We start from the raw sequence: 21,776 nt of genomic DNA on the forward strand, positions 1-21,776 counted from the left end.
CCACCCCACCTGTGTCTGCCCTTGCCGCCCGCTTCAATACTGGGCACTTTTGCCTCCTTCCTGCCAAGGCCAAATTTTCAGCTTTCAGTGCTGTATCACTTTGAATGACAATTGTGCTGTCATGCAACACTGTACCAAATTCAATTTTCTCAAGTCGTCTTCCAGGACGGCACCCTGAGAGATGACTGGTCCACCTGACAGGAAACACAATCAAAGAGGTTAAAAGCCCCCGCCCCTCCCCGTGCTCCTCAGTTTTTTGATTGTGTTTCCCCACAGCGAAACTGTTTGTTATTTTTTCCTAGACCCGAAGCCTGGGGCTGGTGGTCTCCCCCTGGGAGCCAGACCTAATGCCTGGGAAGCCTCTAGGTCTGGCAGGATGTTCTCATCCTTCCTGGGGGGTTCCCCTATATTTTCCTCAGGGGGGGCAGCAGAAACTGGAAGAGCCCCCCTGAGCGCTGAAGGACCCTGGGTACAGTGGTGTACCCAGAACTTCAGGGGCCAATTTTCCTCTCCTCTCCTTACCTGTGCGGTGGCCGTGCAGAAAAGGAGCCTGGTGTCCCTTTTTGGCTCAGGGTATCTCTCTGAAGACTCCAGGTCCAGCAATCCAGAGGGTTCTTGGTGCAGCTGGAGGCAGTATCTCCCCTTTGCAGCAGAGGTGCTCAGCTTTCTGGGGAGGTTTGGCACCATCTTCCTGGAGCTTGGTGGAGGAATGACATCACTTCCTCCACAGAACAGGAAGTGAGCTCAGAGTTCGGGTCATTTCCTGTCTACAGCAAAATGGTGGCCGTATCAGCATGGAGGTAACCACAGCCTCAGCCTCACAGCTGATTTGCCAAATCGGGGACATAAATCCAGGAGGAGCAGGCGCCCACTTCTCCCACAGACCGGCTGCCTTCGCCTGTGTTAGCTGTCCGAAGAAGCTCACTGGTGCCAGCAGCATGGAACGTGAGGAGAGACCCGCAGGGTCCATGGCCATGGAGGAGACCACAGGGGGTGAGTCCGACCGGCCGCCGGAGGTTTAGATGGGGGAGGGTACCCCAACTCTTCTCCTCTGGGTGGTACAGTGCTGTATTGTAATGCCTGTATGTTTTTGTTTCAGGGGACGATGCCACTGCCCTTGGGGTTGCCAGCCGTCCCGTGAAATCTTCCACCCGCTCTAAGCGTTGTGGAAACTGTAATGCTAGATTACCCCCAGATCATCCTAAACCCTTCTGCTTTAAATGTATACAGAAGCTGACAGGGAAGGAAACCTCTCAGATAATGGAGAAGTTTCTCACAGTACAAACTGAGATGCTGTCCACTCTGAAAGCCTTTCAGTCCTCCCTTAAGTCTAGGGATTCAGAGGCTCACACCAGCAAGGACGCCTCCTCCCAGGAGGGCTCCGCTTCCTCTAGGGGGTCTAGACGGCGGGCAGACAACCCAAGGTATCTCCAGTCTCAGGATTCAGAGGAGGAGGATGAGTCCGAATCCCATGGGCAGGGATTCTCGGACGAGGGTGTGTTGGACAGCCAGGAGGAGGATGAGGGGGAGGACTCCAGGTCTAGCAGGCATATCTTTTCAGCCGATGACATGGAGGGACTACTGAGGGCGGTTTACGCTTCTGAAGGGATTCAGGAGCCCACGGCACAGGTCTCTGCCCAAGACAAAATGTATAGGGGCTTAATTAAACCACAGACCAGGGTTCTTCCGGTACATCCTGCACTCAAAGATATTATCTTAAGGGAGTGGAAGGATCCGGAGAAGAGGCTCCTAAAGTACAAAACATGGAAGCGTAGATGCCCCTTTACTGAGGAGGATGAGGAGAAGTTTTTCAAGACTCCTAGGCTAGACGCCTCCCTGGCACAAGTTTCTAAACAATCCGATCTTTCCTTTGAAGACACTGGGAACATCAAGGATCAGATGGATCGGAGGGCAGAAACTATTTTGCGCAGGGCCTGGGAGGCCAACGCGTCGGCTATGAGCCCCGCGTTGGCCTCAGCCTGCATCGCTAGAAATGCGGACATGTGGATCTCTAAGCTGATAGACCACATCTCCCAGACTTCCAAGTCTAAGGAGGTCTTAGATTCATTGGAGGTCGTAGGCAGCGCTGTTGCATACCTAGCTGATGCGGCCGTGGAGACGGTGCGCACAACCGCCAAGTCTGCTGCCTTACTAAACTCGGCTCGGCGAGCCCTATGGGTTAAAACTTGGGACGGGGATGGCTCATCTAAGACCCGTCTATGTGGCCTCCCTTTTGAGGGTTCCCTCCTTTTTGGTGCTGGCCTAGACCAAGCCCTTGCTAGGTCGACCGAAAAGGGGAAGAAATTCCCTACTAAACCGAGGAGGGATAGGAAGAGGTTTTTTCGTGGCCCCCAGGCAAAGAACCGCTTCTCGGAGAAAAAGGTCTCCCCTAATAGACGTTGGGGGGCTGGGAAGGATAAGCAGAAGTCAGGCATTCTCTTTTCCAGCCAGAAGTCAAGCGACAAGACCTCCAAATGACATTCCAGTGGGGGGAAGGCTTTCCCACTTTGTCCCTCAGTGGGAAAGGGTCACTCAGAGCCCCCATATTCTACAGATCATAAAAGAGGGTTACAGGTTAGAATTTCTTTCCCCTCCTCCCTCCAAATTTCTCTTGACCCACCTTCCCAGGGATCCTGGCAAGGCAGCAGGAGTCCTACAGAATATAGAAGAACTGGCCAGGCAGGAGGTCATAGTGCCTGTTCCAGAGGGCCAGCAGGGTCAGGGGTTCTACTCCCATATATTTGTGGTACCAAAGCCCTCAGGAAGATATCGCCTCATCATAAATCTAAGGCATCTCAACGTCTTCCTGCGGTACAAGAAGTTCCGCATGGAGAGTGTTTATTCTCTCAGGAGACACCTTCTCAGGGACGTGTTCATGGTAACCTTGGATTTAAAGGACGCCTACCTTCACGTCCCTATATTTCAGAACCATCAGGTCTTCCTAAGATTTGCAATTGCCTCTCCAGAGGGAGTTCAGCATTGGCAGTTTGCGGCCCTCCCCTTCGGGCTGGCATCCAGTCCAAGGGTTTTTACAAAGATCCTGGCAGAAGTAGTGGCCTTCCTGCATCTCCAGGAAGTAGCGCTGATTCCCTATTTGGACGACATTCTGATTTACAATCAGAATCGGGATCAGCTCCTTTTGGATCTAGCCAGGGTAGTGGAGACCTTAGAATCCCTGGGATGGATCATCAGCAAGGAAAAATCCTCACTGATTCCGGCCCAGACGAAAATGTATCTGGGATTCCTGGTGGATTCCGCGCAACAGAAGTTAGTTCTACCCCAGAGCAAGGTAGAGGGTATAATTTCAGCGGTCCTTTCTCTGTTAGAGGCAAAGACATCTCCATACAGAGGGATTATGAGGGTGCTGGGCCTGATGACGGCAGCTATCCCAGCAGTTCCTTGGGCACAGCTGCACTCCAGGACCCTCCAGCACTTCCTCCTTTCCTCTTGGGACAGGAAAGGGGTTTCTCTAGAAGTAGAAGTGGCCATTCCGATCGAGGTAAAGGATTCTCTTCACTGGTGGCTTCACCCTCAGAGGCTTCAGGGGGGCCTCCTTTGGAGTCAGCTTCAGCCGCTCAGGATAACAACAGACGCAAGTTCCTGGGGGTGGGGGGCCCACCTGGAGGATCTAACAGCCCAGGGTTCCTGGGACGTGAGTCAGAGAAAGACATCCTCAAATTTTCGAGAACTTTTGGCCATCGGGGAGGCATTAAAGGCTTTCGAAAGGAGGATCAAGGACCAGGAAGTTCAGGTCCTATCAGACAACGCCACGGCAGTGGCATTTGTCAATCATCAGGGGGGCACCAGATCTCCAACTCTACTGGCTCTATCTTTAGAGATCATGGGTTGGGCGGAGCATCGGATTATCTCCATTTCCGCAGTCCACATAAAGGGGTCCCTGAATGTAGAGGCAGACTATCTCAGTCGTCAGCCGATTCTTCAGGGAGAATGGGAGTTGAATCCAGAGGTATTCTCCCTGGTATGTCGGCAGTTCGGCGATCCAGAGATAGATCTGTTCGCCCGCAGAAAGAACAGAAGGGTAAAGAGATTCTTTTCCCTTGCCCGAGAGGGGGGCTCAGAGGGGATAGACGCCTTGGCCCAGGTTTGGGACTTCCGGTTGGCCTATGCCTTCCCCCCCATGGGGCTTATTCCGAGGGTTCTTCAAAAGCTGTTTCTCTCGGAAGGCGCCCTGATTCTGATAGCTCCTTGGTGGCCCAAGAGAGCTTGGTTTCCAGCCCTGCAGGGTTGGTCCATAGCCCCGCCTCTACACCTTCCTGTTCGGCGCGACCTTCTCCTTCAGGGTCCAGTTTGCCATCCAGACCCCAGCTTCTTCAGGCTGACGGCCTGGCTCTTGAAAGGCAGAACCTGCGGGAGAAGGGCCTGTCGGACAGAGTAGTGGATACTCTCCTCCTTAGTAGGAAGCCGGTCACAAGGCGTATTTACGCTAAGACCTGGGGGATTTTTTCTCGCTGGTGTCAGGTGAGAGGGACTTCACAGCAAGAGATCCCGGCCATTCTGGAGTTTCTCCAGGATGGAGCAGAGCAGGGGTTGGCAACCAAGACACAGGTCGCAGCCTTATCCTGTTTTTTGGAGAGACGCTTGGCACTAGATCCTCTGATCAAGAGGTTCCTTTTGGTCAGAGAGAGGTTGTCCCCTGTCCAGGTGTCTAGGTTCCCACCATGGGATCTTACCTTGGTGTTAGAGGGCTTAACAAGGCCCCCCTTTGAACCAATAGACCAGATCCCCCTCAGGATCCTCACCTTTAAGTTGGCCTTTCTGCTTGCTATTACATCAGCCAGGAGAGTAGGCGATATTCAGGCTTTTTCAGTCAAGGAACCATACTTTCGTTTATTTGAGGACAGGGTTATACTTAGGCAGGACCCCCTGTACCTCCCTAAGGTAGCATCCAGGTTCCATAGGTCTCAAGAAGTAGTGCTACCTTCCTTTTGTAATAATCCCCAAAATGAGAGGGAAATTTCTTTTCACTGTCTGGACGTCAGACGTTGTTTATTATCCTACTTAGAAAAAGTTAAGGAGTTTAGAAGGTCCAGCCATCTTTTAGTTAATTTTTCTGGCCAAAAGAAGGGCCAACAAGCCTCCAAAGCATCCATAGCTAGATGGATTAAGCATGCCATTGCTTTAGCCTATGAGCAGTCAGGTAATGCAGTTCCTAGGGACCTGAAAGCTCATTCCACGCGATCTCTGGCAACCTCTTGGGCAGAAAGGGCCGGAGCTTCAGTGGAGCAGATATGTAGAGCCGCTACATGGACAAGCCAGAACACCTTCCTGAGGCATTACAGGGTGGAGTTACTGTCCCCTCAGGATCTGGCATTTGGCAGGAAGGTCCTGCAAGCGGTTGTCCCGCCCTAAGGTAGGCCTGAGCTACTTGCTCCTCTCTCAGGGTGCCGTCCTGGAAGACGACTTGAGAAAATGACCAGTTACACTTACCGGTAACTGTGTTTCTGGGAAGTCTTCCAGGACGGCAGGCCTACTTCCCACCCGTTCTCTTTAGGTTTAAATTAAGGTATAGAGTGTGGTGGTGTGGTGTGGTTTTCTTCACTCTCGTGCACTGGTGTGGGTCAATACTTTGTCACAACTGAGGAGCACGGGGAGGGGCGGGGGCTTTTAACCTCTTTGATTGTGTTTCCTGTCAGGTGGACCAGTCATCTCTCAGGGTGCCGTCCTGGAAGACTTCCCAGAAACACAGTTACCGGTAAGTGTAACTGGTCATTTTTATCTTTTTTTTTTTTTTATTAAACAGAGCTTTCTTTTGGTCGGGTTTAATCAATACTGGGATTTTTGTTTGTTTGCTAAACAAACAAAAAAAGATAGAAAATGTTGAAAAAAATGTTTTTTCTTAGTTTCTGTTATACAATTTTGTAAATATGTAATTTTTGTCCTGATAGCCTGCACTGATGAGGCTGCAGTAATGGGCACTGATAGCCTGCACTGATGAGGCTGCACTAATGGGCACTGATAGCCTGCACTGATGAGGCGGCACTAATATGCAGCACTGATAGGCGGCACTGATGGGCAGCACTTATGAGCACTGATAAGCAGCAATGATGGGCACTGATAGACGGTATTGATGAGGTACTGATTGGCATCACTGATGGGGCTGTACTGATATTCATTGCACTGATTATCAGTGCAGACGTCCCCACTGAAGAAAGCAGCTTATTGGCTCTCCTCACGTTCTGTCAGCGTGAGTAGAGGAATACCGATAACAAGCACTTCCTATTCACACTGTGATTGGACACAGCTGATCACATGGTAAAGAGCCTACATCATAGGCTCTTTACCTTGTGGGCACGCTCCCGAGTCCAGCATTTGCTTCCACAGACATGAATGCTGGACTTGGCCCCACCCATATGAGATCATCTCACATTGGACACACCGATCACGCTGTAAATGGCCGCTGTGATTGGCCATTTACAGCGATCTGTGACTGGCTGTGTCCAGGGGACACGGCCAGCACAGAAATTCCCCGAATGCACGCCCGCAGCGCGCAGAGGGGAAGTAAATAGGAGAATGTCCAGGGACACCCTCCCAGCAGATAGTGTCCGTGCTGTAGCTGTCTTTTGGCTGTAGCGCGGGCGCAAAGTGGTTAAGAAGGCATTATTTTATTCGTTTTATTTATTATTATTATTATTATAATACAGGTTTTATATAGCGCCAACAGTTTGCGCAGCGCTTTACAACACAAGGGCGGACATTTTCATCTGGTGTTCCAGCCAGTAAGTCTGTTGTTTTTCAACAGAACAAGCTGTTCTGCAGATCTATAAGTTAACAGGGATGAGATAAACCATCCACCACTGACAGGGGTGCTTAACATTACCAACTTTTATTTATTTACAGTATTTATGTAAAATATTTATCCCAAAAGGGAAAAAAAACAGTTTGCTGTAACTGCTAATACGGTATTAGCTTGAGTTTGGCTTCAATTTGTTAGTGTATTTAAATCTGCTAGTCCGTCTAATACTCCCCGCCCCTCCCAGACTGACAATGCTGCCATCTGCTGTGCCCCTCTGTGCTCCTTCATCCAGAGTGGAGACACTCTAATAAGAGGTGTGTTGCTGGCCAGATCACCAGGTAAAAACAGAGGGGATAAAAATCCCCCAAAAAAACAAAAAAAAACGGGTGCATCCACCACATCTAATGATTGGTAAGCTGCAAAATATTACATTTTTGGTTTTTGGTTTAATACCGCTTTAAGGGGGGCAGTAAAAAAAAAAAGCAAGCCCCAACCACAAATCTAAGCCTAGAGTTTTTTTGTTTTTTAATGTTCAGCTCTGGGAAGCTAAACTGATGTCCTTGAGATCCGAGGCACGGACCTTGAAGTCGGCCTCCGATAACGAGAGCTCCCAGCTGCGCTATTTACATTTCTCTTATTTTTGATGTGCTCTGGGTCCCTGGATTGTGTGTGTGTTTTTAATTCTCACCAAGTAAAACTTTTTTTCTTTTTGTATTCTTTTGAGCAGCTAATGAATGCCACAGTCCAGAGGTAAATCATTTTTACAAGTCGCCCCCGGGCCCTGTTTACACGCCGCCGTCTCGGTCGCTGTGCCTCTCAGGCTGTTGCTGTTCCTATGGAAACCAGGTGTATCGTCTCAGTCTGATCATGTTAATCCCAGATTAATTTGTCAGCAGGATGTGAGAGACAAATCAGCAGCTTTGTCTGCCATTTTATCCCAAAAAGCGAGCAATCTGCAAAGAATAGGATTAGGGGGACAAACACGAGCGCTCGGCGGCTCTTCCAATAATGGCTGAATGTGCTGGTCGCGTTGCTCACTCATGTGAGACGGGTTAATCATGGTGTGCTGTCTGCTCATTAGAGCATGGCGGCTAGGTTTAATAAGAGAGAACCCCAGACAACATTTAAAGCTGAACTCCGGGGAAAAAAACAAAAAAGAATGCGGGGTCATTTGCGTAAGGCCTCATGCACACTGGACACTTTTTGATGTATTTACAGCAGCTGTTTTTGGCTGTAGATATTTTTTCCTACAGTCATTAAACTCTCCATCATGTTGTCCTATGTGTCCATGCACACATAGGCTGTTATTAGCAGTTTTGGGCTGTGGCGTTTTTGAGCAGTAAAAAAAACCCAAAACTAGTGGCTTCTGAGAGACGTTTTTCAGCTGTAAAAACGCTCTAACGCTCATAAACGTGGATAAACACTCAAAAACGTCGCTCATCAGCGTTTTTTAACGTTTTTGATCCATTGAAAAAAAAATTGCGTTTTGAAAAAACGCTATTGCAAAAACTTGAAAAACCCATTGCAAAGCTACTGACGTTTTTATAAGGTTATTTTAACGTCCAGTGTGCATGAGGCCGTAGAGTGAGTTTTTCTGCATTTTTGCACACTGGACGTATTTACAGCTGCTGTTTTTGGCTTCAGACTTTGCGGCGCCGCACCGATTCCCAAAAGTAGTTTCTGTACTACTTTTGCAAATTTCAGGTGAGATTTCAATAGACATTTGTGCAGGAAACTGCACAGATGTCTCTGAAATCGTTGGACTGACATGCGGAAATGGAATTGTGCAAGTTCAGCTGAACTCACACAATTTCATTCCCGCAGCAGTGTGCACCTGGATTTAGGTCTGGCCTTTGACTGGGCCATTCTAACACATTAATATGCTTTGATCTAAACCATTCCATTGTAGCTCTGGCTGTATGTTTAGGGTCATTGTCCTGCTGGCAGGTGAACCTCCGCCCCAGTCTTAAGTCTTTTGCAGACTCTAACAGGTTTTCTTCTAAGATTGCCCTGTATTTGGCTCCATCCATCTTCCCATCAACTCTGACCAGCTTCCCTGTCCCTGCTGAACAAAAGCATCCCCACAACATGATTCTGCAACCACCATGCTTCACGGTGGGGATGGGTGTGTTCAGGGTGATGTGCAATGTTCGTTTTCTGCCGCACATAGTGTTTTGCTTTTAGACCAAAAAGTAAAATTTTAGTCTCATCTGACCAGAGCATCTTCCACATATTTGCTGTTTCCCACACATGGCTTCTCGCAAACTGCAAAAGGGACTTCTTATGGTTTTTATCTTTCAACAATGGCTTTCTTCTTGCCACTCTTCCATAAAGGCCAGATTTGTGGAGTGCACAACTAATAGTTGTCCTGTGGACAGATTCTCCCACCTGGGCTGTGGATCTCTGAAGCTCCTCCAGAGTTACCATGGGCCTCTTGGCTGCTTCTCTAAATAATGCTCTCCTTGTCCGGTCTGTAAATTTAGGTAGATGGCCATGTCTTGGTAGGTTTGCAGTTGTGCCATACTCTTTCCATTTTTGGATGATGGATTGAACAGTGCTCCGTGAGATGTTTAAAGCTTAGGATATGTTTTTATAACCTAACCCTTCTTTAAACATCTCCACAACTTTTTCCCTGACCCGTCTGGTGTGTTCCTTGGCCTTCATGATGCTATTTGTACACTCAGGTTCTCCAACAAACCTCTGAGGGCTTCACATGACAGCTGTATTTATAGTGAGATTAAATTACACACAGATGGACTCTATTTACTAATTAGGTGACTTCTGACTATTTGAAGGGGTGTGAATACTTTTTCAAGGCACTGTAATTCTAGGTTCACACTACTGCATGTTGGGAACCTGTGCTAAAGCACGCGCCTTTCCGACACGCACAGAAATGCGATGCCCTTTAGCAAATGTGCAGTAGTGCCATTAATTGTTAATGGCACCTCATGTATTTGCAAATGCCCATTTTTTCGCACGTGCCAAACCGCATGATGTGGCACGTTTTTTGGGAAAGATTCACGGACTTCTTTTCTGTGTTTCTGACATGCAGGGCAGATCTTGAAATAAATAAGCTTCCCTACGTGCGATGCATGGGAATGTACCTGTGCTCAGTCACACCTGTAGGTGTAAACCAAGCCTAAGCAGCACTGTCAGCTGTTCAGGAGGTGATCCTGCTATGACCTGCATTATAAATAGTGATCCTGCATTATTAATAGTGTTTTTTTTTTTTTATTCCAACTACAGACTCCGTTCACCAAGATGCATTATGTATAAAGTTGTTGTAAACTTCAGTCATGGAATCTGAACAAAGCACATACTGCATATCTGTAGTGCTTACTTATCTCTCTCCAAAGCTCTGAGTTTAGTTTCTCTTTGGTGCTTCGTTCCTGTGTTATCAGCATAAGTCGCTTGTGAGAAGATTTCCTGACACATGACATACATATGTGTCTGGAGGTTGGGGGGCTCTGAATAGAGCTTGTCTATTCAGAACACAATTCTTCTGCTGTGTGGAGGGGGTGTGTTCCTTTCCTCCAATCAGCTCTCACGCACTGTAACTGCAATCTCTCCACCCCCTCCTCTGTGCTCCTGACAGATGAGGAAAGATTTTTACACCATTTTTTTAACACCATATGCCATTTTGAAGGGGTGTAGAGAGGAGAAGACTGCAGATAAACAAGTAAAACTTATTTAGGAGGATTAGTTTAATCTCTGTGTATCGTCTGAGGCTGTTCACTGCACTGGGTATATGTTAGGGTTTATAACCGATTTACCTCCTCTCTGTCACATAATAATTTTCAACTAATGCTGAATTTGCAATCATTCTTTTTTTTATTTTTTTTAGATGTGGATTTTTTTTTGCATTAAATTAGTGTTTTAATATATTTTTAGCTTTATTGTTATTTTATCACTCCCTGAAATGGATCCTTTCCCTGCTCTCCTCATAAGACACCTCATTGAAACTTATGCCCCGTACACACGAGCGGACTTTTCAACATCCAAAGTCCAAAGGACCGAGTCCGTCAGACTATCCGATCGTGTGTGGGCTGCAACGGACTTTTGATTCGCCAAAGTCTGACGGACTTTAGAAATGAAGCATGCTTCAAATTTTCCCGACGGAACTCCGCCGGACCCGGTCCCCTTCGAAAACTCCGCTCGTGTGTATGCTACTCCGACGGACTAAAACCGACGCTAGGGCAGCTATTGGCTACTGGCTATGAACTTCCTTATTCGAGTCCAGTCGTACGACATCACGTTCGAATCCGTCGGAGTTTAGTGTGATTGTGTGTGGCCAAGTCCGTTCGGCCGAAAAGTCTGTCAGAACTCCGTCAGAATTCCAGCAGAACTCCGACGGAACTCCTTTGGAAGTCTGTCGGACTTAAGTCCGCTCGTGTGTACGGGGCATAACAGTTCTCACCAGTCTGAACCTATCAGTATTTTAAGAAAAGATGGCCTACATACCGTACCTAAAGATTTGATTGCCTTCAATAAACCATGCAGAAATGTCTTTAGTGAATTAAGCCACCCCTTTTTGATGATCAAAATGGGGCAAGCAGCACATTGAAATAAAAATACTGCGTTTGTTAATCAACTTTATGTGACTCTATGTCAGTGGTTCTCAACTTGTGGGTCGAATGATGATTTGCCAGGGGTTACCGAATCCTGGGCTGTTCCTGAAGCCTGCACTGCTCACCCAGTGTTTTTTTCAGCTGCCCAGCAGAGCTGTCCCTGGAGCCTTTGGATGCGCAGCTGGGGTGTACCTGGAATGAATGAATGACTTGTATAGCACTACCTATGCAAACTGAATCACCTCAGGGCGCTTTCTTGCCACCAGAGTCCATCTGCGGCTTTGCGTGGTCCTTTACCCCGTAAGGTCCTGACATGCTTACAAACACATACAACATTGACATACACATACACAGGCCAATTTTTTTTTTTAGACAAGGTCTAATTAACCTACCAGCATGTTTTTGGAGTGCGGCCGTCCACTCAGGCTCTTCGCAGCCACCCATTCAGTTCACGGCATGGCATGGGGGGGCAGAGACTATAGGTCAGCTGACTGGTGAGGAATATTAAGTGGGAGGGGCTGTAGGAGACCCTATCTCCTTATTTCGGTATAGGTGTCACTGCTAAGAGACACCACAATGTTGGAGACACAGTGAGTAACACTACCTGTGATTATAGTTGCCATTACAGTTCTCAGATCAGCAGATGACCTTGATCAAGGACACTTAAGTTGGTTGATCAGAACTCCCCCCCCAGCATTGCCACTTATCCCAGTCCCCCCACCGAAGAGAAAGAGAAGGAATAAAAATAGAGAATACATGGAAGGGAGAGGAAAAGAGGGGGAGGAACAAAGAAAAAGGGAGAGAAAGAATTAGAGAACAAGAATGACAGCTAGAGAGAGGGATGGTAAGAAAAAACAAGAAATTAGGATAGAGAGCGATAAAAGGGAAAGAAAAAGAGTAAGGCCCCTTTCACACTGGGGCGGTGCGGGCGTCGGCGGTAAAGCGCCGCTATTTCTAGCGGCGCTTTACCGTCGTTTTAGCGGCGGTCTGCGGGCGCTAGCGGGGTGGTTTTAACCCCCGCTAGCGGCCGAAAAAGGGTTAAAACCGCCTGCAAAGCGCCGCTGCAGCGGCGCTTTGCCGGCGGTATTGCCGCGCTGTCCCATTGATTTCAATGGGTAGGAGCGGTTTAGGAGCGGTGAATACACCGCTCCTTCACCGCTCCAAAGATGCGGCTAGCAGGACTTTTTTCACTGTCCTGCCAGCGCACCGCTCCAGTGTGAAAGCCCTCCGGCTTTCACACTGGAGTGAAAGGGGCCGGTTTTTTTCAGGAGCTACACAGGCGCTATTTTTAGCGCTGTAACGCCTGAAAACCGCCCCAGTGTGAAAGGGGCCTAAGAGTGGTACATCCTAAAATGTACTATAAGGGGTTTTAATACTGTACCAGTGGAAGGGACTTAGGGAGCGCTAAATGTCCATGGGTTAGGGGCACAAATTACTTGTCTTGCCTCGGGTGCTGACAACCCACGCTACGAAAATCATTTTACTGTTAGGGGTCCCCACAACTTGGGGAATTTTATAAAGGAGTCATGGCACTAGAAAGGATGAGAACCACTGCTCTGTGTAAATATGTTGTGGTCAAGCTGAATGCATATTATCGTACATGTAGGTTGATTTTATTGGATTTAAAGTGGATGTAAATATGATTCATGACATTTGAGCTGGGCACCTCTATCTGTAGTATTTTCTTATCTCTCCCCAAAGCACTGAGTCCTATTTTTTTTCTCCTGCTCCATTCTTCTGTAATCATCATCATAACTTCTGAAAAGTTCTCCGTCACAGAAGATAAAACCAGGCTGAAATTTGTGTCGGGGAGGTTGCTATAAATAGATTAGCAGAGAGCTAAACTATTCACAGAACAGCTCTGAGAGTCTCAGCCTATGTGTGTGCCTTTCCTCCAATCAGCTATTTTGCCTGTATGCCCAGACTTCACACTCAGTGATGAACAGGAAGAGAAAATCTCTAACATGATCTGAACTTTCAGCAGATATACATGTAAAACTTATGTAGGGAGATTTGTTTCAACCCTGTGTATCATCTGAGGCTGTTCAGTTCCCTGGGTATATGTGAGGGTTTCCATCCACTTTAAGTCCAGCTCCAGCTTGGGCATTAAGCAACACCAGCCCCTTATCGGCATTTAATTGTTATTGCATTTTTTTTTGCATACTTTTTGCATACTTACCTTTTTTTTTACTGCTTTCTACTGGTTGATCCTCTTCTCCTCCAGCAATAGCAGTTTGCATTCCACAATGCTGCAGATAATAACGCTCACACTATGATGCCAGCACTGTTTTCTCCAGCATTGTACTGTGAGTCCAGGCTGCAAATATATGATTATTATTACATCAATAAATATATTACTTTAAAGATGGCCATGCATGGATCAAGATTCATTTGGTTCAGCAGGGTTTCGATCCATGTATGGGCAGTCTGATTGTACCCAGGTTGATTCATTGATCAATTTGGGTACAACCAGCCAGTTGGGTCTTTTACATTTGATTACTGCCGTCGCTAGCAGTAATCATTGTGTTCTGCTGGCCGCGAAGGCTGCCTACTGGCAGAACGCAAAAGCACTGTGGGAGGCATTCCCCCATCAATACTGATATTGTTGATGGCATGTAGCAGAATCTCTAGCCTCTTTCAGTCTACTGAGAATCTTTGAGGACACAGATCGCTGACATCCTTCAATATGTAGTGGGTTGTGAGGTATAGTGGGTGCAAAGATGGTGAAAGTCATTGGGCGCCAGACACTTCTTGGATGCAAAAGAGTTTTTATTTCTTTTAACAGTGCTTTTTTATTTTGCAAGAGAAAGAGGGTTAGGGCCAGGACACGCTTAAGTGGTTTCAATTTCAATAGGTAGACTCTGAGACTTCAATAGGAAGACATCCGTACAGGGGAAGGCCCCAGCAATGTGACACTTCTGCACATGCAGGTTTGCTTTCTCCTATGGCAACAGTATGTAACCGTTACTAATGTAAAGTTCAACAGTTCTTTCAGCCTCACTACCATGTCCTCTCTGATTCACTGACTCTGAATCCCATGAGCTCCTCAAGGCTTTTGCGGTGGTATCTCCCTTAAGCGTCACCCACGCTTCCCTTTTGGGTCCCTAGCTTGGTACTCCAGATACTTATCAAGCTTCACCCCTGCTGACAAGCTTGGTCCCTGGCTTGACACACAAGGCTGCTCTGCAAGCCTAACCTCTGCTTGTTGGGTCCCTGACTTGATCACCGCCTGAAATTTACAGATTCTCCACTGTGCCCGTTTGGTGAGAATGTTACTCCGGTACTTCCTCCGGTTACTCACTGTGGTCAGTGGTAAATGTGGTTGGTCCCTTAGTGGGGATAGCTTCCCTTTTACCTCCGACCATGACAGATTCTCTGGCTGGCAGAACCGTCACTTTTGATTGGACTGCAAGCTGCAGTCCCAACCCTGAGCTGCCCTCTTACTTCTGGATAGGGCCTCACACAACCAGGCAGCCAGATGCCCCTGGGATAGGCCCAAACTCTGGCCTAGTAGCCTGGGGCAAATGTAATTAGTAGTACCCAGTAGTCTGGGTACCACAGAACACAGATCACCTGACCCCACCCGAATATATAGGTTCTCCCAGCAGGCTGCCCATTGGATGAGATAGCCCATCCACCCATAACTTGACCTTGAAATGTCCTTAAATGTCAAATCTAATGCCACTGAGTGTCCGGCCACTCAGTGGCAGAAGAGAAAAGTACAACAAGGCCAAACTTAAGGAGAATCAATGGATCTCTAACAACTATCTACAGTAGCTACTCCTGACAAGGAATTTGGTGAGGAGCTACCTGACTAAACCCCAGTGTGCTACAGGTGGAATCAAGTTATTTTCTTTCCTTTGAAAATGTAGAAATCTATGGGCTACTTAGCCCTTCCTGTCCGACCCCAGCATCCCTTTCATTGGGTCTTTATGCCCGGGGATCAGGACGGACTTTCCCTTAACTGATCAATGTGATTGGCTGTCACATGATCAAGAGCCTGTCCTGCCAGCTCCTGATAATAAGACACTGAAAGCTTTCTATGACAGTTTGGCCATTGTGTTGGTAGTTCAAAGTGAGCACACTTAGCACAGAAGCGCCAGTCATCCATAGACGCATGTGTGCAGTGTGTGTGTGGATATTAAAGATCACCCTATATGATGCTGAAGATATGCGTTACATTGCAGCAAGAGGTTAAAATGTGTAAGTATTAATTTCAGCCTCTTGCAGTCCTTGTACAGCAGAGCTCCAAATGGAAACAGGAATCGGCACAAAAAGCCAGGCAGCAAGGAATATGCTGATAGGAGCGGAAAACAGAGAGACAGGTAGACGAAGGAACAAGACCTGTAAGTGTTAGGCCGCGTACACACGGGCGGACTGTTCGCCCAACTTTGTCCGCTGAACAGTGTTTGGGCGGACAGTCCGCTCGTGTGTGGGCTTTCAGCGGACAGTTTCAGCGGACAGTTGGACGGACAAGGTTTTTCGGAATTTCCGAAAAACTGTCCGCTGAAACCTTGTTTCAGCGAACAGCCCGCTCGTGTGTAGGCTTGTTCGTCAAACAAAGTTGCGCGCATGCTCAGAAAGGATTTTCACGCCGAAAGCTATAATGCAGTGTATAGGACGTCGTATTTTGCGTCCCGTCGTACGTGCCGTTCACGTCATCGCGCACGGTTTCAGCAAACTGTTCGTTCGTCGTGTGTGGCCATGTCCGTCCATGCTAATTTTGAGCGGACTGTTTGCTGAAACTGTTGGACGGACAAAGTTGGGCGAACAGTCCGCGCGTGTGTACGCGGCCTTACCTGCAGCAGAGCAGAACAAGGTCTACTCCTCTGCTAGACAGGGCTGTGCTGTGTTAGAGAGCTGGATAATGCAGCCCATACATGACTCCGTTCACATATACACACACTGTGGTATTATATTTTTGACAACAGGGAGACTTTCCCACCATAGACTACACTGATTTCCAAAAGGGCAGTTGTTGTACAACCAGCCTGCCCATACATGGATCGAAATTTGTCTAGTCCCTGCTGAATTTTCGATCCACATATGGCTGGCTTATAGTAATGGACGAACTTCCGATGGGACGTTTCGCGAACGCGATCCGCGAACGTGCCCAAATGTTCAAGAACCGCAAGGTTCGCGGCGGACCCCATTCACTTTAATGGCAGGCAAACCTTAAAAATCTCCAGGTCATATTTTCAGCCAAAAAATACTTACTAGCTGTGCACACATAGTTCCACAACATGGACACTGACATACCAGAAGTATAAAGTGAATCTGGGATCGACAACGACAAGCATTCTTTTTTTTTTCTGTGAAATTTTGTCAATTCAGGAGCGCATGAAGGCCATGGAGGAGAGGCGAGGTCAGGCCAGGCTATGAAGGGGGTGCAGGAGATGATCAGTGCCACAGTCAGGGCAGCGCAGTCCTGTGCCAGTGTCCCAGTGGGCCAACCTGTGCTTGAGCACCTGACCCCTCCCTCTGCCCGGCCCTTACCCCCAACTATGCAGGGCTCCACTGTGGTGGTCCGGAGGAGCCAGTCCAGTGCTGATCCTTACCTATGGTGCTGGCACTGCCTGCTGATTGGCTTCTCCGCTGCTATCTCCCTCACCGTCTGAAACCAGCACCACGATAGAGACTGAGCACTGACACCAGCACCGCGATAGAGACTGAGCATTGACACCAGCACCGTGATAGAGAGCACTGACACCAGCACCGTGATAGAGAGCACTGACACCAGCACCGTGATAGAGAGCACTGAGACCACACCAGCACCGAGATAGAGAGCACTGAAACCACACCAGCACCGAGATAGAGAGAGAGCACTGACACCGGCACCGAGATAGAGAGAGAGCACTGACACCAGCACAGAGATAGAGAGAGAGCACTGACATCAGCACTGAGATAGAGAGAGAGCACTGACACCAGCACCGTGCTGAAGAGCACTGACACCAGCACCGTGCTAGAGAGCACTGACACCAGCACCGTGCTAGAGAGCACTGACACCAGCACCGTGCTAGAGAGCACTGACACCAGCACCGTGCTAGAGAGCACTGACACCAGCACCGTGCTAGAGAGCACTGACACCAGCACAGAGATAGAGAGCACTGACACCACACCAGCACCGTGATAGAGAGCACTGACACCAGCACTGAGATAAAGAGCACTGACACCAGCACCGAGATAAAGAGCACTGACACCACACCAGCACCGAGAGAAAGAGCACTGACACCAGCACTGATACCAGCAACTCGCTACAGGACCCAAAAATATGACACCGCTCAACCTCTTCAAACAGGAGGGTATGGGCATATAGTACGGTGTGCTTTTTTTGTACAAGTGAGCCAAAGGTAGAAAAAATGTCTGTGTGCTAGATTATATAAATCGTTTATAGAGTTATGCATATATTGGTCTACTGTTCACATGTGTTGAATTCCTCCGAGATCCATGCCTCATTCATTTTTATAAATGTGAGGTAGTCAACACTGTCGTGAGCTAGGCGAGTACGCTTATAGGTCACGATCCCCCCTGCTGCACTGAATGTCCATTGCAAATTGTGCAAGCTCTGGCCAGAGGTCAAGCCTGCCCACCCAGTAGTCCAGGGGTTCATCACTTCTCAGAGGGTCCACATCGGCCATTAACCCGATGTAGTCGGACAGCTGTCGGTCTAGGCGTTCCCTGATGCTGGATCCGGATGACACCTGTCGATGGGTCGGCTGAAAGAATGATCTCATATCAGAAGTGACCAACACATCTTCAAACCGCCCTCTTCTTGCAGGCACTGTTGGATTGGTACCCGCAACTCTTTCTCTGGGAGTGGGAATTCTTCTGCCAGCGCACACAAAAGCAGAATGCAGCATTTCTCTAAGCAAGGTCTGTAAGTGCTCCATTCTGACAGCCCTCTGTGATGGTGGTAACATTTCCACCATTTTGTGTTTGTACCGGGGGTCTAAGTACGTTGCAACCCAGTACTGGTCCTTGACCTTTATGCTTTTTATACGGGGGTCCCTGTTAAAACACTGGAGCATGAAGGCCCCCATTTGCACTAAACTGGAAGCGGTGTGGTGGCCTGGCTCCTGCTCATCATTCAGGATAATGTCGTCCTCCTTGTTCTCCTCTCCTCCCCATCCACAGACAACAACAGGGATCCCAGAAAGGTTTAAAGCATGCTCTTCTTGCTCCTCCTCATCCGCCCCGGCACCATCTTCCTCTTACTCCTCTTCAGACTCCTGTTGTTGACTTGTCTCAGATAGAGTAGCCCCCCCTGGGAATTCATCCAGCATTGCGACTTCCTCATCTTCCTGCTCCTTCACGGCTTAATCAATGACACAACGCATTGCACGCTCCATAAAGAAGGCATAAGGTACGATGCCACTGATAGCGCCATGGCTGCGACTGACCGGTTGGTGATCTCTTCAAACGGCTGCAGAAGTCTGCATGCATCGCGCATGAGCAGCCACTGGTGCGGTGAAAAAAAAACAAGCTTCCCAGAACCTGATCTGCCGCAGAGTTTGTACAGGTAGTCGTTAACTACACGTTTCTGCTGGAGCAGCCTATCAAGCATATAGAAGGTTGAGTTCCATCGCAACAGGCAATTGCAAATAAGACGTCACACACTACTTTGCCAACTGTCAAATTGAGCGGTGTTAGCCACTGATCTGCCTGTGAACGCAAAGCTGAAAGGAGTGCAGGGCCAGTGTGGCTCTTGGCTTCCAGGCACAACAGACGCAGCACAGCATGGCAACGTCTCACCTGGCATGTCGAATAGGTTCTGGGGATCGTGGGCAGCGCAGCAGAAGAGACGCTAGCAGCGGAAAAGGAGGAGTCAGCCGAGGAGAGGGAGGAGGATGGAGTAGGAGAAGGAGGAGAAGAGGCAGGCCTGCATGCAATCCGTGGCTGTAAAACCAAATCTACACAGGTGTCACGGGTTACATGGTTGACAGCCGTCAGAAGGTTCACCCAGTGGGAGTAAAAGTTATATACCTTCCCTGCCCGTATTTGCTAGACCACGCGTCTGTGGTCAAATGTATCTTGGCACCGACACTGTGTGCCAGAGATACATTCACTTGCCGCTGAACATGGCCATATAGCTCTGGAATGCCCTTCTGTGAGAAATACTTCCTTCCTGGGACCTTCCATTGTGGTGTTCCAATGGCCACAAATTTTCGAAAGGCCTCCGAGTCCACCAGTTTATATGGCAGTAGTTGGCGGGCTAAGCCCTTGTACACATGGTCGGACATTCCGACGGAATGTGTCCGATCGGACCATTTTGTCGGATATTCCGACTGTGTGTGGTCTACATCGGACTTGTTGGTAAAATTTTCCGACAAAATTCTCTGATCGGACATACATACATACTCCGATCATGTGTAGAGAATTCCGATCGGACAAAGTGCCACGCATGCTCAGATCAAATTCCTACACCAAAGCTATTGGCTACTAGCGTGATCACGTAGGATTTTCCGACAACTTTGTCCGACCGTGTGTATGCAACAGTTTCAGACAAAATCCGTCGGACAAAATCTGTCGGACAAAATCCGATGGACAAAATCCGACGTATTTGGTTGTCGGAATCTCCGACCTTGTGTACAAGGGCTAACAGTCCTGACAAGCCAGTGGTCAACCGTTGGGCAAGAGGGTTATCATTTTTTTATGCTCGAACATTTGGCCCACGGAAGCCTGCCTTTTCCAGAAAAACGTGAGGACGGCATGATGGAAGGTGGAGTGGAGGACAATTCTGAGGAGAGAGGAGAAGGAGAAGTAGAAGAGGCTGGACGGTGAGAGCCTGGAGTGTGGCTTTGTGGATTCCGTTGCTCCCACTGGGCTCGGTGATGGCAGCTCGTGTGCCTTCTTAAGGCGGTCATCCCTAGGTGAGTGTTGGGCTTACCGCGACTTATGCGTTGACTGCAAAGGCTGCAGATGGCAACACTATTGTCAGCAGCAGACACGTTAAAAAAATCCCACACTGCGGAGCCATGTGGCGGCATCCTGGGAGCACCAGATGTGACTGTACATGGTTGATGCCTCGCTCCTGATACATTAGCAGTTTGCTTTGTCCCTCCTGTGCAATGTAAGTTCCGCCTGCTTCTCCTCCCTATCTGCTGGTCCATATCTCCCTCTGAACTCCCCTCCTCTTCCTCTCTTGTGGGCACCCACGTGACATCACTAGACACGTCATCATTGACATCACATTCCCCACTGCTATAATTAGAGATCTCGGAGTAGGCAGCAACACCGGGGACCAACCTCCCTGGGCTGATCTGGGCACTGTCGTCAGACTGCTGAGTGGCGGTTGTTGCTACCTCCTCTTCCTGATCCAATGCCAAGAATGGCTGCGCGTCGGCAATGTCTTGTGATGGATAGGAAAATAATTCCTGTGACTCAAGCGGAGGGTATATGATGGTGGTGTTGATGGTAGTGTCTTTGTGGGTGCACATAGCAGAGAGTGAAGAGGGTGCAGATCGAGAGGATGAGGAGGGTGCAGAAGAGTAAGGCTGAGTGAGCCACTCAACCAAGTCTGGTGCGTCCTTTGACGTAATCGAATGAACCTTCTGCAATTTCCCACTTTGGCTCAAGCCTGTTGCTCCTGCCCTACCCCTACTACCCCTGCGGAAGGGCATGCCTCTTCCTCTGCCTGTCATTTTTTAAATGCCCCTGTGACAAAAGTCTCTAGAGAAGTGCAGTATATGTGGAAGAAGCTATATAACACCCCGCTTCAATCTGTCGTTTTGGGGGGCCACTGGTCTATCACACCACTTATAATACTTTTTTCTAATTGCGTTTGTCACTCTTTGTAGTATTGCTGCAGAACAATGCTGCACAGTGGAAATGCACTATACTCTGCTTTCTATATGTGAAAGTATTTTATACGTGTATTACACCCCTATATACTGCACACCAAATAGTACACCTATACCAGTCCTTAAAAGGACCTTTGTGGACCTAATGGTAGCTAGCTAGTAGCTAGTGAATTGCAGACTGTCCCTGCTCCAAACACCAAACTGTCCCTACACTGAGAAACGACAGCTGCAGAATCGGTCAGCAGCACTGCATGCAGTGCACTATAATATGCTTTCTATATTTGAAAGAAAGTATATTATACGTGTATTACAACCCTATATGCTGTACAGCTATACCAGTCCTTAAAAGGACCTTTGTGGACCTAGTAGTAGCTAGCTAGTAGCTAGTGAATTGCAGACTGTCCCTGCTCCAAACAACAAACTGTCCCTCCCTACACTGAGAAACGACAGCTGCAGAATCGGTCATCACTGCAATGCACTATAATATGCTTTCTATATTTGAAAGAAAGTATATTATAAGTGTATTACAACCCTATATACTATACACCTATACCAGTCCTTAAAAGGACTTTTGTGGACCTAATAGTAATAGCTAGTGATTAGACTGACTGTTCCTGCTCTACACAGCGTCCTTTCCCTACACTGACAAAAGAC

At 48.2% G+C, this 21,776-nt stretch overlaps 2 protein-coding genes across 15 annotated transcripts in view; both read left to right on the forward strand.

Annotated features, from left to right (window-relative positions):
* PROM1 (prominin 1) overlaps positions 1-21,776 on the forward strand; it is a 377,121-nt gene that overhangs the window by 91,309 nt on the left and 264,036 nt on the right. The gene's annotated exons all lie outside the window — the stretch shown is intronic.
* Positions 290-7,398, forward strand: LOC143974040 (uncharacterized). Its single transcript, XM_077475026.1, has 3 exons — positions 290-993; positions 1,100-2,121; positions 7,291-7,398. The coding sequence occupies exons 1-3, from the start codon at positions 795-797 to the stop codon at positions 7,396-7,398; spliced, it is 1,329 nt and encodes a 442-aa protein (XP_077331152.1). The 5' UTR covers positions 290-794.

This window comes from Lithobates pipiens, unplaced genomic scaffold (genome assembly GCF_037356315.1).
Source record: "Lithobates pipiens isolate NorthernLeopardFrog02 unplaced genomic scaffold, aLitPip1_a1.2 Scaffold_13, whole genome shotgun sequence".
Taxonomy (NCBI): Eukaryota; Metazoa; Chordata; class Amphibia; order Anura; family Ranidae; genus Lithobates; species Lithobates pipiens.

What these genes read in the sequence shown, in the direction of transcription:
- LOC143974040 (XM_077475026.1), top strand. Translation starts at nt 795, where the DNA reads ATGGAGGTAACCACAGCCTCAGCCTCACAGCTGATTTGCCAAATCGGG. An exon ending in CATGGAGGAGACCACAGGGG is followed by an intron (nt 994 to 1,099) that starts GTGAGTCCGACC and finishes TTTTTGTTTCAG; the next exon opens with GGGACGATGCCACTGCCCTT. An exon ending in CTGATGCGGCCGTGGAGACG is followed by an intron (nt 2,122 to 7,290) that starts GTGCGCACAACC and finishes TTTAATGTTCAG; the next exon opens with CTCTGGGAAGCTAAACTGAT.